This window comes from Vombatus ursinus, unplaced genomic scaffold (assembly GCF_900497805.2).
Source record: "Vombatus ursinus unplaced genomic scaffold, bare-nosed wombat genome assembly UNPS02014773.1, whole genome shotgun sequence".
NCBI lineage: Eukaryota > Metazoa > Chordata > Mammalia > Diprotodontia > Vombatidae > Vombatus > Vombatus ursinus.
Window position 1 is genome coordinate 44,159,033 of NW_020954551.1, and position 15,828 is coordinate 44,174,860.

General features: G+C 40.3%; 1 protein-coding gene across 1 annotated transcript in view; it reads right to left on the reverse strand.

The window, feature by feature from the left end:
• ACAD9 (acyl-CoA dehydrogenase family member 9) overlaps positions 1-15,828 on the reverse strand; it is a 53,364-nt gene that overhangs the window by 30,007 nt on the left and 7,529 nt on the right. The window contains exons 2-8 of the mRNA XM_027863887.1: positions 14,414-14,507; positions 12,101-12,202; positions 8,639-8,745; positions 6,382-6,482; positions 3,796-3,874; positions 2,316-2,490; positions 647-720 (exon numbers count right to left, since the gene is read on the reverse strand). Coding sequence (XP_027719688.1) covers positions 647-720; positions 2,316-2,490; positions 3,796-3,874; positions 6,382-6,482; positions 8,639-8,745; positions 12,101-12,202; positions 14,414-14,507 — 732 coding nt within the window. The remainder of the gene's footprint in view (positions 1-646; positions 721-2,315; positions 2,491-3,795; positions 3,875-6,381; positions 6,483-8,638; positions 8,746-12,100; positions 12,203-14,413; positions 14,508-15,828) is intronic.

Here is a 15,828-nt window from a genome sequence, read left to right on the forward strand (position 1 = left end):
ATTCTGTTCCTTTACATTTCCTGCCAACCTCTTTATTCTCCAGCTGAACTTCTATCCCCACATCCAGTCTGTGACATCAGCCAGGTTAATCTCCATTCAAACATTCCTCCCAATGGAAGAGGTGGCTTTGTTGTTCCTTATTCCTCACCTTCAATTTCGTTTTCTAACTTCTCTGTTTCCCTTGTTCAAATGTATATTAAGCCTCAGCTATAAGAATTCGGTGTTGCTGAGATTTTTTTTTAATCCATCAGCCAAAACAAAAACCACCTCCCTGAAACTGTTTAAAATTCTAGCTTTGCTTTCTTTTGCCTTGAGGAGATAAAAATCATGTTTCACACCTCTGATCTTCCTTTTTCATTCCTGAGTGAGCCAAGCAATATGCTGAAGAAGAACAGTGAGGTTATGGGTGGGAGAAAGAGAGGAAAGCTGGTGGGGATTGAGCTGCCAGGGGAGGAGTGTGACGAGAGACTCCCGGCCCTCTACTGTTTCACAAAATATAAGCTTTATGGAGGATGGCACTACCCAGAGTCCTAAGTCTCTGTGGATCTCCCCAAGTTCCTGCCATGGCATACTACATCCATGGTGCTCCACAAATGGTTACTTAAGGAATGAGAGCATAATGAACCTACTATCAAAAGAAGCTCACCTTAAATCCACCTCCAACTTCTCCAATGACATTTTCAACAGGCACTTTTGTATTTTCAAAATGAACTTCACAAGCTAAAAATTAAAAAAAAAAATTCAAAAGGTTTTATACCCATACCAGTATTTAACAAATGAGCCTCAGTTCTGCAGAACTGCTACAAGTAAAAGAAAAATAATCTCAAAAACAGTCAGTAAGCCTTTAACACACTAAAAGGTATTTTAGCCCTACTAAGTAATGCACCACGGCCAAAGAGAGACGGGGATTTCATTTCATCATGCAATAAAAGGTAAATTATTTGAACAGAAAACAGGACAATAAACAGAACAGTCCATTTCTCCAAGTGTAATCCTGATGTGTTAATGTGTGAAATTTTTAGTTTAGCTCACTGGGTAATGATGAGGACGATGTCAGAGACTGCAACGTGGGCTGACTCATCTCACTTCGTTTTTGGCCACATCACACGCCAACCCCTAACCTTCTGTTGTCGCTGCTGTTTTGAGGATGGGTCTCTTCATTTCTCCCGGCTGGAGCAACCCTCCTGGGGCCCAATCCTACCGCTGATTGGCGGGGGCCTCGCCCTGCTTTGTGTCCGCCATGAGCTGGTTCACCCCTCCTTAGGTATCCTGGCTACCGTCCCTCTTCCCCTCCTTGCCCCAGGGTGAGGCTCACCATACCGGTGCTGACCCTGTGTGAACGCCTCATCAACCTAGCCCACTGTATCTCAGAACCTTTGAGTTCAATGATTCACTAGCCTTGGCCTCCCCAGGGCAGGGATTACAGGTATGTGGCATTACAAATGGCTAAGCCCATGGTTTTTAAGGTGCACGTCATTGATCAGAGGAGGGGATTAGGCATACAGGATCTGTGGCCCCAGTGGCACAACAGGGAGCCATGAGTGACCGCTACAGAGAGGCAAACTCAAGCTTGTTATAGGAAATACCTCCTACCAATTAGAGCTGTTCAAAAGTGCATGGACTGCCTGGGAAGGCAGAGGTTTTCCTTTCATTGGAAGTCTCTAAGCAAGGCTAGGAAGTCACTTGTCAATTGTACTACAGTAGGGACTTTTGGGGACACTAAATGGCCACTGATATCCCTTCCAAAAACTTTTAACGGTGTAACAATGTGCTTATTCACATTCTGCAAGATAATTAAGAAGAGAAGGAAGATGGTAATAAGGTCATTACCATGAAGAGATAAAACATGAAGCCAGAGGCAGCTTTCCACTGAGCTAGGAGTCAGGCGGTCAATCTGCCCCAGATCTGTCCCTTTGTAGCTACATAAACTCAAATCACCTGGGCCTTCATTTCCTCCTCTGAAAACAGAAGGCATGGAATGGATAATCTCTAAGGCTCCTCTCAGTGTTAGGACTCTACCTAAAGAACAAATGGCCTTTGCTGAGTCCTAACTGGAGGTCTGGGAAAGAAATGATCAACACCACGGAAAGGTGGGAAGGCACGTAAAGGACTCCACGAGGGAGGGTGCTGAGGGGAGAGAGAGCAAGAGGGCCCTCTAGGATGGGCATTGTCGCCTTCCCACTAGAGATATGCAGACTAGGCATCGGGATGCGGCCTCTTAAGCATGCTGCCGACGGGCTGGGTAACTGACACACAACTGGATGTCATCCGAGGCCTACAACAGGGATGGGGAAGAACAAACACAAACTACTTACTGTCAGAGCCCCGGATGCCTAATTTGTTCTCAGGTTTACCATTCGTGATGCCGCCAAAATTTCTTTCAACAATAAATGCTGTGATTTTGTCCTTTTTAAAGCCGTCTGAGTCAATGATCTCTGTCTTGGCAAACACTGTGAATATGCTGGCCAAACTACCATTTGTGATCCAGATCTGGAAGGAAAGAAAAGAAAGGAACTTGGGAAAATCTAAGTAATCATGATTGACAAGCTTTCTTCATAATGCTGGAGCCAGTTTTAGTGTAGGAGAAAGTTCAAAGTAGCCAAAGTCAGAAGGCCTGGGTTCAAGGGCCCATTTCAAATGTGTGACCTTGGGCAAGTCATTTCCCTTCCTCAGAGTCTTGGTTTTCTCTGTACAATGGAGATAACGCCACCTGCTCAGCTTTCCTACCTCAAAGGGTTGTTATGTGGAAGCAAATGCAATAATTCGGGTAAAATATTTTAAAACAGTGGAAAATTTAAGAAAAAAAATCAGCTATTACCGCACACTTTATTTTTTCCCCCAAAGTCTTCTGGCACATGGCAAATCCTTACAATCTCCTACAGGCATTAGCTCCCAAACTTCCTCGCGGAAGCCCAAGTCTCATACAGCTAATTTCATGGGCTTTGCCACTTTGGAAGAGGTGGAGATGGAAGATGTGGAGAGATCAACTCCATGTTGATCTGTCTTCAACTCACCATGTCACTACAGATAAATGGGAGTAGGCTAATCATTAGCCACTAAGGAGAGCGGGGTGGTGTGGTAGATAGAGCACTCACCTCAGAATCAAGAAGGCCTGAGTGCAAATCCAGCCTTAGACACTTCCTAGCTGTGTGACCCTAGGTAAGTCATGTCACCTTTTTCTGCCTCAGTTTCCTCAAAACTATAAAATGGGGATAATAACAGCACCTACCTCCCAGGGTTACTGTGAAGATATGAAATGAAATACCATTTGTAAAGTACTTTGCAAACCTTAGAACGTTTTATACATGTTCTTATTAACATCAATTCTGTGAGAATGGGGGCTGTACCCACCTCCAGAATTATGGCCTCTCAGAGAGGTAAGGGACCCCACCTTCTTCCTCAGCAGAAATCTACCTTGTCCTGAACAGTCCAGTCTGTAACTGTGTATTCAGGCCTTGGGACCTCAGTAAATGCTTGCTTCCTGCCTCAGGTTGAATTGCTCTAGCTTATCTCAGATAAAAACGCACTTCACACGGAAGCGGTCCAATTGGTTCTAAACCCCAAGTTCCAACATCACCCCTTCTCCCTTGGAGCCTAGAGGCTGCATCCCTGCACGAGCCCCTCCCTTCCCTGGCTTTGCTTCTGCATCTGTACTACGGTAAGGCAATAACTCAAGCTCTCCACAACATCCTCTGACTCTAGCCTAACCTTCCTTGGGAAATCACACTCAGTCTGGAGAAAGGACGTTACTCCGTCCTAGGGTGCCAAGCGTCTCATGGTGCTGGGGACAAGTACCTTGGAGCCATTTAAGGTGTAGTACTTTTTATCTTCGCTCAGAGTTGCTCTCGTTTGAATGGACGCAGCATCACTCCCACTACAGAGACATCAATGGTTGAGAGACATCAGCCACGTGAAAGCCGACGTGCCACTAAGTCACAGGTGGTCTTTTAGGGTTATTCACAGATTCACATTCGTCACATGCATATACATCTCCTTAGAGCGGTGGTTTAGGCTTGGCTAGAATAGCATTTGAAAATTCCAGCGTGTCCTAGTTTTCTGGCTGCCACTTGCAGTGAAGGTGGCAACAGCATAGGGTGGGAAATGGATGGAGGAGTGTGGAGACATAATCCTGGTTTGAAAAAGGAAAGTGTGGCACAGAAGAAGGTGCACCTGAGTAGAAACCAAGAGCTGAGCTACTACAGAGCTGGGGGGCAATCTTTCTATACCTCAGCTTTGTCATTCTAAAATGACACCACTGGACCAGATGATTCCTAAGGACTCTTCCAACTTTGTAATCGAGATGAAAGAGTGGGAAAAAAAGGTATGTTTCTAATGAGAATAACGTGTGACCTGTAAGAACTTTCTTTGTATGTGAAAGTAAAAAATTAAGCTATAATTCATACATTGCCCATGCTGCTGGATAATGGCATTAAGAAACTAGAAGGGTTGACAGCTTATAAAATAACCTGAATGTGAAACCAGGATTCATCAACAAAATTCATTATTTAAAGTACATTTGGGGGCAGCTAGGTGGCACAGTGGAGAAAGCTTCGGCCCTGGAGTTAGGAGGACCTGAGTTCAAATCCGGCCTCAGACACTTGTGACCCTAGGCAAGTCACTTAACCCCAATTGCTCATTAAAAAAAAAAAAAGCAAAAGAAAGTACATTTATAGGCAGTCAAGGTCAGAGTTCCTAAAGAGATACAATATTAGAAGGAAAAAGGGGACAAGGTACAAGAGAACTGCAAGAAAGGTCTTCCCTAGAAGCCCAATGGTTTGTAAGGGTTGGAAGACTTTGCACACAGAGAAAATTAACAGTCTATTCATGAGTACAACAGTCCACAGTGTCACAGGTCAAAAATTTAAAACCGATGTTGGTGTCTACACGTGTTGTCAGGACTTGCGTCAGCATTCTGCCCTGGTTTGGGGGCATTTATTTTCCGAAGCATGTGAAGGAAGACTGTTGGGCCTTGTGCCCCCTACACCCACCAACACTACCCATGCTTCGACGGCCAGCTCAAATGCCGCCCCATGCATGAAGTCCTCCCAATGCCTCCCAGTCAGCAAGGACAGTTCTCTGACTCAGATTTCACAAAACATGCACATCTTCTTCATGCCGGTTATATGGATTAAGGCTGTGTATGCAGCACAGTCCCTACTAGATTCTAAGTCCTATGAAGACACTTTTTATTGTTCCCTGGTCCTAAAACAATGCTTTGCACATAGTAAGCTCTTAAGACATTTGGTGAATGAATGAAAATATTGCAGCCACACCTCCTGAGTAGCCTTGGAACCCAGACAATGAAGCATCTTAACCAAAGAGTTCATCTGAAAGTCTGGTTATCTGAAAGCTAACTGCACCTATAAATTATGGAAGACTGGGAACCCTGGTGGTGGAACTATCCCACTATGTTCAGCTGCCCCTGGGATGGGACATTCCACCTTGGGTACCTCTGCAGTGTGGTGTAGTAGACAGAGTGCTAGTTCTGGAATATGGAAGACAAGAGTTTTAATTATGCTTTAGATACTTATTTGCTGTGTGACCCTAGTTAAGTCATTTAACTTTTCTGGGACTAAGTGACTTCATCTGCAAAATGAGGAAGACTCATTGTCCCTCCGAGCACTAAATCTCTGATTTGGTGGTTAAGGTAACAGATGTTAACAATACATTTTACTTGATGTGATATAACCAGTCTCTGGTCTTTTTTCTTTAATACATGGAGTCTAGCAACATTATGCGAAGATCAGCTATGATAGATTCAGCTCTTCTCAGCAATACAATGATCCAAGACAATTCCAAAAGACTCATGATGGAAAATGCTAATCAGATCCAGAGAAAGAACTATGGAGTCGAAGGCAGATCGAAGCATACTATTTTCACTTTTTTTTTGTTTGTTCTTTCTCATGGTTTTTTCCTTTTGTTCTGATTCTTTTTTCACAACACGACTAATGTGGAAATATGCTTAACATGATTGTACATGTATAGCCTATATCAGATTGCTTGCTGTCTTGGGGTGGGGGGAGGAAAGAGAGGGAGAAAAAAATTTAGAACTCAAAATCTTATAAAAGCGATTGTTGACGGGGCAGCTAGGTGGCACAATGGATAGAGCACCAGCCCTGGAGTCAGGAGGACCTGAGTTCAAATCTGCCCTCAGACACATGATACTTACTAGCTGTGTGACCCTGGGCAAGTCACTTAACCCTGATTACCTCATCAAAAAAAAAAAGTGATTACTGAAAACTATCTTTACATGTAATAAAAAAAAATACTATTAAGTGGAAAAAAATACATGGGGTCCAAGAATCTTGGAAATGCTGGCTGCCAATTGCTTTTTTAATTTTACACTTCTAAACTTACGAAATAACATAACAAGTCACCTACCTTGTTGCCTCTGTGAGACAGAAAGCTGCAATATATTCCCCAGTTGCCAATTTTGGCAAATATTTTGCTTTCTGTTCCTCAGTGCCAGCCAAAAGAATGCTCTAAAACACACATACACAATGATACATTCAGTTAATACCAAACCAAAAAAAAAAGTTAAATTGTGTTCATGAAAGTTCTTCAGCAGTTATTTCAAAAGAGAAAAAAAAATAATCGTCAAAGAAAGTAGGCTTGTACTCAAAATTTATAAATGTTAAATATTTCAAAAAGTTAAACAGCAAATGAAATTATGAAGATATATATGTAAGATACCTTGAAAGCATCTCTCTCAGGTCAGTTTCTGATGAATAAAATCTATTCTAACACCATGAAGACTGAAAACACAGAGCGTAGCTCAGTGGGGAAGTCTGGGGCTGAATGATATACTGAGATTGCTGGTGTGAGCTAGGGTCACTTTGGCACTTGCTCTCTTGTGGCTCTATTTCAAGAAAAATATAAATATTCCCAAACTTTTCAGTATACAAGGTCAGGTTTTTTTTTAGTTATCATCTTTGAATCAGATACAACATGACCAAATGGGAACCCTGGTGGCTCACATGTTTATGTCTATATATATGTAGCAAAACTCGACACACCCACTTTACATCCTATTCTCCTCCTTCACATATGACAATGACACAGCTTTGCTGTATGTCAGCGTGGTGCCAGTCCAAGAGCCCTTCACCCTCTGTGCACACAGGAAAACTAAGCTTTGGTTTCTAGACTTAGATCCCACCCAGAAAACTAGATTCCACTGGGGCCTGCCCCAGAGGAGGGCCACTAGCATGTCTGGAGGGCCTTTCAGCTTCCTCACAGAGGGGAATAGTCAGACAGACCTTGGAGGCCCTGGGGTGGGGGGTGGCCTCACAGACTTCATGGATGGAGTCATCTCCCTCTCAACAAACAGAATATGTGAGATACTCTGTGTTTGGAAAGGAAGATTATGTAAAAAGAAAAAAAATGTCACTAAAATTTTTTAAAACTTTGAAAAATGATGAATACTGGGTATTTTTAAAAAAGACTTTTAAAAAACTACCTAAGGACACAGAATCAAAGTTAAGTGTAAAATATTTAAGACAGATTTATCACCTAATCACTAGTCAGAGAAATTAACCTTACAGAATATTCACAGTGCCTCGTGTTGAAGAAATAATATGAAATAAACTAAAGAAAAATTAAAAAACATAAGGTAGTGGCAGCTTCATACATCACACACCTGGTTAGAATAAAGACAATGACAGGTAGATATGGTACAGAACAGACGTTACCATATACAGCTTTGACCACAGAAAGTCAGAGAATTGACTGTTTTCAATTCAATCAGAGCAGGTATGTTACATGTTTCCTACTTCACAAGAAGTTAAGTATAATTATCTTAGTCTAAAAAAGAATTTGGTTTCTGGACCTGTCCAGTGCCAGGCACGAACGTTCAATCCCAGACTGATAGAATTAAAATATTCCCCGAGCTCCTGCACGCACTTATTTAGAAAGAATTGTCCCTGCACCTATTCATTTATTATGATGTCTTTTTCTATAAGGTGCAGGTACACATTCTTGGCAAGTGAGCACGAAAATCCAGTGTTTCCTACTCCACCATCTCTTTCACTCCATGTTCATGGAGTCCAGCTGCCCCGGTCACTTTTTGGCCGGGGCTCACACCTCTCCCTGATCCAATTGGATCCTACCTATGTGCCTCTTATCAAAAAGTGATACAACAGGGAGTGTGTTTCTGTTAAACAAGTCATGCCTACAAGAAGTTTTTGCAACAACAATTTCCCTACTCCTAAAAAAAGTTCGGTCTTAGGGGCAGCTAGGTGGTGCAGTAGATAGAGCACCGGCCCTGAAGTCAGGAGGACCTGAGTTCAAATCTGGCCTCAGACCAAACACCTGATACGTACTAGCTGTGTGACCTTGGGCAAGTCACTTAACCCTGATTGCCTCACAAAACAAAAAAAAACAAAAAACAAAAAAGTTCGGTCTTGGTATTTGTTGTGAGAGAGCCTGAGTTACAGCCAAAGGAATCACAGCATTAAAATCTATGGAACTGTATTGGTCACATTAGAACTATATGGTTTCTTTAGAAAAAAGGGAACATGTTACTGCCTCCTATATGACATGTGAACACAGAAGAGTTGCGGGGGTGGGGGGGAGCATGCTCAGGACAGCCAAGAGGATGCTTAGCAGCACTTTGGAAAGAAAAACGACAGCTGAGTGGTACCTTTAGTCCTATTGCTTGATGTGCAGCCAAAGTGACTGCAATTGCTCCATCCTGAGAACAGATTTCTCCTAAACGTGCATACATTACATGTGATAAGCCAAGGCCACCTGTTAAAGATGAATATATTTTTCTTAGTGCCAAAGCAAGTAACTCTACTTAAAATCCTTGATAATGATGCAGAGAAAAGATCAAGAGTAAACATTAGATGCGGGATTTTTCTTGATTTCACACACAGTCTGTGTAACCTCAGACAAGACAATCTCTGTAAGCCTCAGTTTTCTACTTTGTAAGATGGAAATCATAGTGCTTTAACTATCTCATGAGACTGTGAGGACCAAGCGATACCCATGAAAACACTTTACAACCATAAGATGAAAGTTGTTACTATTACAACTGTATTATGAATAATAATTAGAATTGTAAAAATACCCATCTATCTAAATAAAACCCCATGCAAAACAAAATATAAAAGGAAAATGTTTTTATGACAATGTATCTGCTACTCCAAACCTTACTACTAGTTCGGATGAAGAAATAGAGGCCTTATAAAAAGACTTGTCTTCACTGGAGAAAAATGGACCAAGGACTGAAACAGTCAATCAGCTACCATTTATTAATTGCTTACTATGTGCCAAGCACTGTGCTAAGTTCTGAGGATAAAAAGGAAAGCAAAAGCACAGAAATAGCCCCGTCCTCAGGAAGCTTACATTCTAATGGAAGAGACAGGTCGAAACACGCAGCTGGATTGGAAGGAAGGTGTAATTAACCTCAGAGCTCAAGTGCCGGGGGCCACAAAAGGCCTCCTGCAGAAGGCAGCTCTTGAGCTGACTCTTAAAGGAAGTCAGGGAAGGCAAGAGGTGGAGGTGAGGAGGGAGACTCTTCCAGGTGTGGGGAACAAGTGTACAAGAGCATGAAGGTGGGAGAAGAAACACCACATGTGGGAATGACAAGCAGGGCAGTATCGCTGAATTGTGGAAGGAAATAAAGCCTAAGCAGAGTAGAGGGGTAGGAAGGAGACAGGTTGGAAAGAGCTTTAAATGCCAAACAAAAGCCAATTCTATTTGATTTTGTAAGTAAAAGGAGCCACTGCAGCTTCTTGAATAGAGAGAGGATGTGGTTAGATTTGTGCTTTAGAAGTCACTTTGTCAGCTGTGCGGAGGATAAACTGGAGTGCAGAGAGATCCGAGAAGGGAAACCAATGAGAAGCCATTATAATAGTCCAGGAGAGAAGTGATGAGGGCCTGAAATAGAGTGGCAGCTATGTGGCTTTGGAACCAAGGTATCTAAGAGAAATAATGAAGGTATACATAACAGTATTTGGCAAATAGCAGGATATAGGAAACTGAGAGTTAGAAGTCAAGGATGATGCCAAGGTTGAAGACCGAGGTGACTAAGAGGTTGGGGGCACCCTCAAAAGCAATAGGGAAGTTCAGAAGAGAGGGGGTAGAGGGAGAAGAGAGAAGATAATGAGCTCTATTTTGGACATTTTGAGTTTGAAATGCCTATAGCACATTCTGTTCAAAATGTTCAATACAATTGGAAATGTGCAAGTGGGTCTCTGGAGAGAGACCAGGGTTAGGTATATAGGTCAGGGAATCATCTGTGGGAGAAACAGTACAGAGAGAAAAGAAAAGAGGACCATGGACAGACTCTTGGAGGACAACTGGGAGGTGTGACAAGGATGAAGATCCAACCAAGAAGGCAGAAGGGTGGGTCAGACAGTTAGGAGGGAAACCAAGAGAAAGCAGAGTCACAAAAGCCCAGAGGCAAGAGAATCCAATGATGCAGGAAGGGTCAATAAGGAGGAGGAATGAGAAAGGGAATTAGATATGGGAATTAAGAGGTCACTAGACACTAGGTACTTATTAACTGTGTGACCCTGGGCAAGTCAGTCAACCCTGATTGCCTGACGAGAGAGAGAGAGAGAGAGAGAGAGAGAGAGAGAAAGAGAGAGAGAGAGCTCACTGGCAACTCAGGAGAGAGCACTTTGATAAGCTCAGAAGCAAAACTGTAGGTTTAAAAGAGAGTGAAAGGGGCAGCTAGGTGGTGTAGTGGATAGAGCTCCGGTCTTGGAGTCAGGGGGACCTGAGTTCAAATCTGGCCTCAGACACTTGACACTTACTAGCTGTGTGACCCTGGGCAATCACTTAACCCCGACTGCCTAACCAAAAAGCAAAAAAACCCCCCAAAATAAAAGAGAGTGAAAGAACACATGAAGAGGTGCAGCTAGGTGGCAGGGTGGATAGAGCACCAGCCCTGGGGTCAGGAGGACCTGAGTTCAAATCTGGCCTCAGATACTTGATACTAGCTATGTGACCCTAGGCAAGTCACTTAACCCCAACTGCCTCACACACAAAAAAAAAAAGACATGAAGGCACCAAGCATAGGCTACTTTTTCAAGAAATTGAACAGAGAAGGGCTGGAGAACCAGGATAACAGTTAGTGGGTATGGGCCGGATCCAATGAGAGGTTTTTGAGGATGGAGGAAACTTGATTGTCTACAGGCGGCAGGGAAGAAGCCAATAGACAGAGACTGGAGATTAGAGACAGTGGAGATCTGAATAGTACTGCTCATCCACACCCAAGATAGCTGCTATAAATAACAGTGTGCACTGGTTACATACTTTTCAACTTTGTGTTTCCAAGTAGAAGCCCTACTGTGTTTTGATAAGCAGGCAAAAGTTTTTAATGAGGGAAACTCCATACAACAATGGATATATCAAAATCTGTTCAAGTTTCTTCTCCTAAGGTTAGAGCCTCCCTACAATCTCATTTATGCCATTAATTTAACACATTCTTTTACATTATTAAATTATCCAACAAAGTCTATTTCTGTATAGTACCAAGCTCAATTTCAGCCCAATGATAATTAGTGACATATGAATGCATGGGATTTTTTCCTCTATATGCCTTATAGATGAATTTGGAGATTTCAAAATTCAATCTGAAAATTGCTATAAATGACCAACAGGAAAAGAAGGGGAAGGGAATCTGGATGGGAAAAGCTAAGACAGAGTAATTCTTTCCTAGTGCTGCAAATGTACGATGTACAAATTATGATGTAATCCTGACCATGTCACCATTCCGATACTTTCTAATCTATAAAACGAAGCTGAAAATCCTGCTAGTAAGGAGTGATGCAGTCTTTATTTGCAAATCCTCCTCCTAACCTTAGAGGATTACATATAGAATGTTTCTGTTCTGTTCTGTTCTGTTCTTAATCACAAAGCATGATGAAATGACTTTCAAAATGATAGAGCTGTCATACAGTGCTACAAAGTAATTTTCTATAGCCCACAGTTTATTAATGTTCTCTGGAAACAAGCAGAAGATTCCAGGTTTCCTTATGTTCTGGGAAACAAAACTATAGCTATTGATAAAATGTTAACTTTCAAGCTACAGAGAAAATCCAAAAACATGTTTTTTCATAAGAAATATAGTTGTACAGTTATGGTTACTTACCATATTCTTCTGGAATCAGCATGCCAAAGAGCCCCAGCTGCTTTAATCTATCTAAAGTTTCTTGAGGAATTACACCATCATGATCAATTTTTTGAGAGTCCACTGGCAAACAGAAAACATTATAAATAAAATTATAAATACATAAAATTAAACATATTTAACTAATTTAAACTATCCAGTTTAAGAATACCTATACAAGAGCCTAAAAATGAAATTTATTTCGTGTAGCACTAGTTAGTCTAGCAAAAATTTCCAAGTTTATAGCCTCTAATACAATATCCACCTAATGGGATAAGCCTTAAATCTTTCACATGTCAATTTGGTCAGAACTTTTTCTGAGGGTTTAAAGAAGAAAGAAAAGCGACTCTTGAAAACTGACCTAAGTTGGGGAGATAAATAGCAAATCTAATTAGAAAACAAAACCATCTTCTAAGAAACAGGGTTAACAGACACCTAATGCTTAAATATCCTCAGCTGCCAAAACACAAACATCAAAATGAGGGACTAAAAGTTTCACAAACACCCACTGACATAAATATAACGAGGGGTGAAAATTCCAATAATTTTTTTAAATTCCTGAAACTCAGAAAAGGAAAAATAACAATTACTTGAACATTTACCATGGCAAAGGACTAAATATGTAGTCTTTTGGGGGTGGTGTGCTTTAATAAATGTTTTAAACCTGATCATCAAACTTAATCTCTGAGATAATAAAAAACTGAAAAGAACAGCTTTTCACTCAGACTTTTTAGCCATAAGAGAACAAGGAAATACTTAATATCTCCCCAAATACGTGTGCTGTTGAAGAAGGCTTTGAACATAAACATTTTCTGGATCAAAGGTTTGAGAAACTGGTTTGAAGAATAAGGTTGATTAATTTCCCACTAATTCATCTACACAATCACGTGTTTTAGGTGGAACTTGGGATATGACTTTGAAGTCTGGCTATAAAATGTCATCAATCATTTCTTTGCTGATATGTTCCTTTAGGAAAAACATGTAACATGGAAGAGTCAATTAAGGGAAGCAATGTTAGGGAGAGGTAGAGACGAAGGACAAGATAATGCAGAAAATAAATGCTGCTGTTACTTGCTATTCTAAGAATCACAGAATCTCAGAGCTACATAGGCTTTTAGTGTTAATCTCATTCAATTCATTTATTTTAGACAGGAAATAAGACCCAGAGAGATAGCCCAGCTTGCCCAAGAACACACACCCAGCTATGGGTAGAGTTGAAACTAGAACTCAGGTCTCGTGGACTCTAGGCCAGGGTGCTTTCCTCTCTGCTCTAAACAATGCTGCTTTCCTACTTATCTATGTCCCACCCTCCAATTCCATACCTTATACACTCTTTTGAAAAAAATGGTAGGGAGACCACGATTGTTCATGTTTTATACTACCCTTTCTCTCATCTAATACATAATAAGGTTTGTTTTAGGAGGATTTTAAATTTTCCGACACATGTATATCTGCCCCTCAAATGTAAAATTCGCTTACAATGCAATTCTTCTTTTTGGACTGTAACCGAATAAACGTGTACTCCCTCCCACATGCCCTTCTACCCCCAACATATGCCCCCATGGAGGACGTGAATGATGTGGATTGATGCCAATCTGGTTAAGGCTCTAAGCAACTCTGCAGGTTGTTGGCTGGTTTTTTTTGTTTAAACCTGGGATGTTACCATTCAGAACATGAAGCTCAGAAATTCTACACCTGTCAGGCTGTTTGTCTGATGCTGGTTATTCAGGCAGGGAGTGACTGATTCGAGGCATATATTTTAAAAATCACCATTACCAATGCAGTTCTGATTCTATCTGCTAAACCTGGTCACCAGCAATGCAAATTTTGAGGCCTACTAAATAATACTCACACATAATTAAGCAATTTTTAACAACAATAAGGGAAGTAAGTCTCTTAGTTGTTTGTTTTTTTTAATTCATTACAAAAATACACAATTAATTTTGTGATCTGTCACCACTCTAAGTATTCCAATAGTGGCTGTTCAATTACCCGTCTAGAATGCTAAAGGCTAGATTTTTCATAAGGTTGGACCAGATGACATCCAAACTCTAAGTTTCTAAGCTATAAGCTTCTATGATTCTTGTATTTTAAAACATCAATCACAGCAATTTTCAAAATACCAGCATTTAATGTTTTCATATAACTAGCTTATTTTCAAAAAACAGATCTTTCCTATGTATATTGTTTCTATTAAGTGCATATAAATCATTAAAGATTTTTGAAGTCAAATTGGTAATCACAGAATATAGGAATTTGTTAAGATTTCTGATAAAAAAGGAAAAGGACACACACCTTCTTCATTGAAGAATTTTTCTACTGGTATCACAAACTGCTTCATATCATTTAATTCATCTAGGGTGACTTCTGGATATGGAAAAACATCTTTCTAAAAAATGGCAATATTTAATAAAATTATCATTTTCATAGTCAAATGCTATCCAATCTATTCCTAAAGAAATTATACTTTTGGAAGATGGTCACAGCACTAGAGGATGGTCACAGCACTAGACTTGGTGATGGTGCTTATTTCCTGAACCACATCCTTTTGACAAGAACTTCTCTCTGTAGGACACTAAGACTACCTTAAGATATAGGAAAAGGGGGACAGCTAGGTGGCGAAGTGGATACAGCACCAGCCCTGAAGTCAGGAGGATCTGAGTTCAAATTCGGACTCAGATCAAACACTTGACACTAGCTGTATGACCCTGGGCAAGTCACTTAACCCCAATTGCTTAAAAAAAAAAAAGATATAGGAAAAGGGAACTTTAGTTGAGCTGTGATGGAATGAAAATATTTAGGCATTATTCTACACACTACGTTGGGAGAAAAATATAAGAAATAGGAGTGTCAAATGAGGTATAAATTTTCTTTTTTGGCATTTGAGTTAAAAAACTTAAAACAAAAATTTTTATATCTTTTGATAATTTTATTGATAAAGTCCCAAAAAGGGAATAATTCACAGGAGTAATTCTCAGTCCACAACAGATAAATGGTCAAAGGACATGAACTTACTGTCAAAGAAGAGACAGAAATTGTTAATAATTACTTAGAATGCTCACAAATAGTCAAAAGGAAATAAATTAAAACCATTTTTCACTCCCACATGTCAAACAGGCAATAATAATTAAAAGCAAGGCTGATGAGGCTATGGAGGAAAAGGAATACTCATTCATTGCTGGTGGAATTACAAGCTTGTTCATCTTCAACAGTTATAAAAATAGCCATACCTTTTGACTCAATAATTTCTATTTGAAATAAATCATTAAAGTGTTATTTTTTTTAAAAGAGCTAAGTATTCAAAGATTTTCATAGTGTTATATACAATCCAGAACAAAAATAAAAACCAAAACCCCAACCTCTGTAAATGACCTAGGGGAAGGGTTAAATAAATTGTGCTTTATTAATTTAACAAAATGTTATAATGCAATTAAGAATAACAACATCAAGAACACAAAGAAAACAGAAAAGATCTACATGAAATAAAGCAAAGTGAGAAAACCAGCACTTTGAAAGAATGGAGTACGCCCAACTAGAGGTGGCAAAGTGAAAGAAAACGAAGACTACTGAGGACAACTTGGCATAAATGCAAAATTGTTGAGACTTAATGCACCTAAAACTTAAAGTGAAGTCAAATAATTACGAAACAAGGTTTGCTTAAGCAAAAGTCTAGGTTTTTGTGGTTGTTGTTTAAACATTCATTGTAAGCC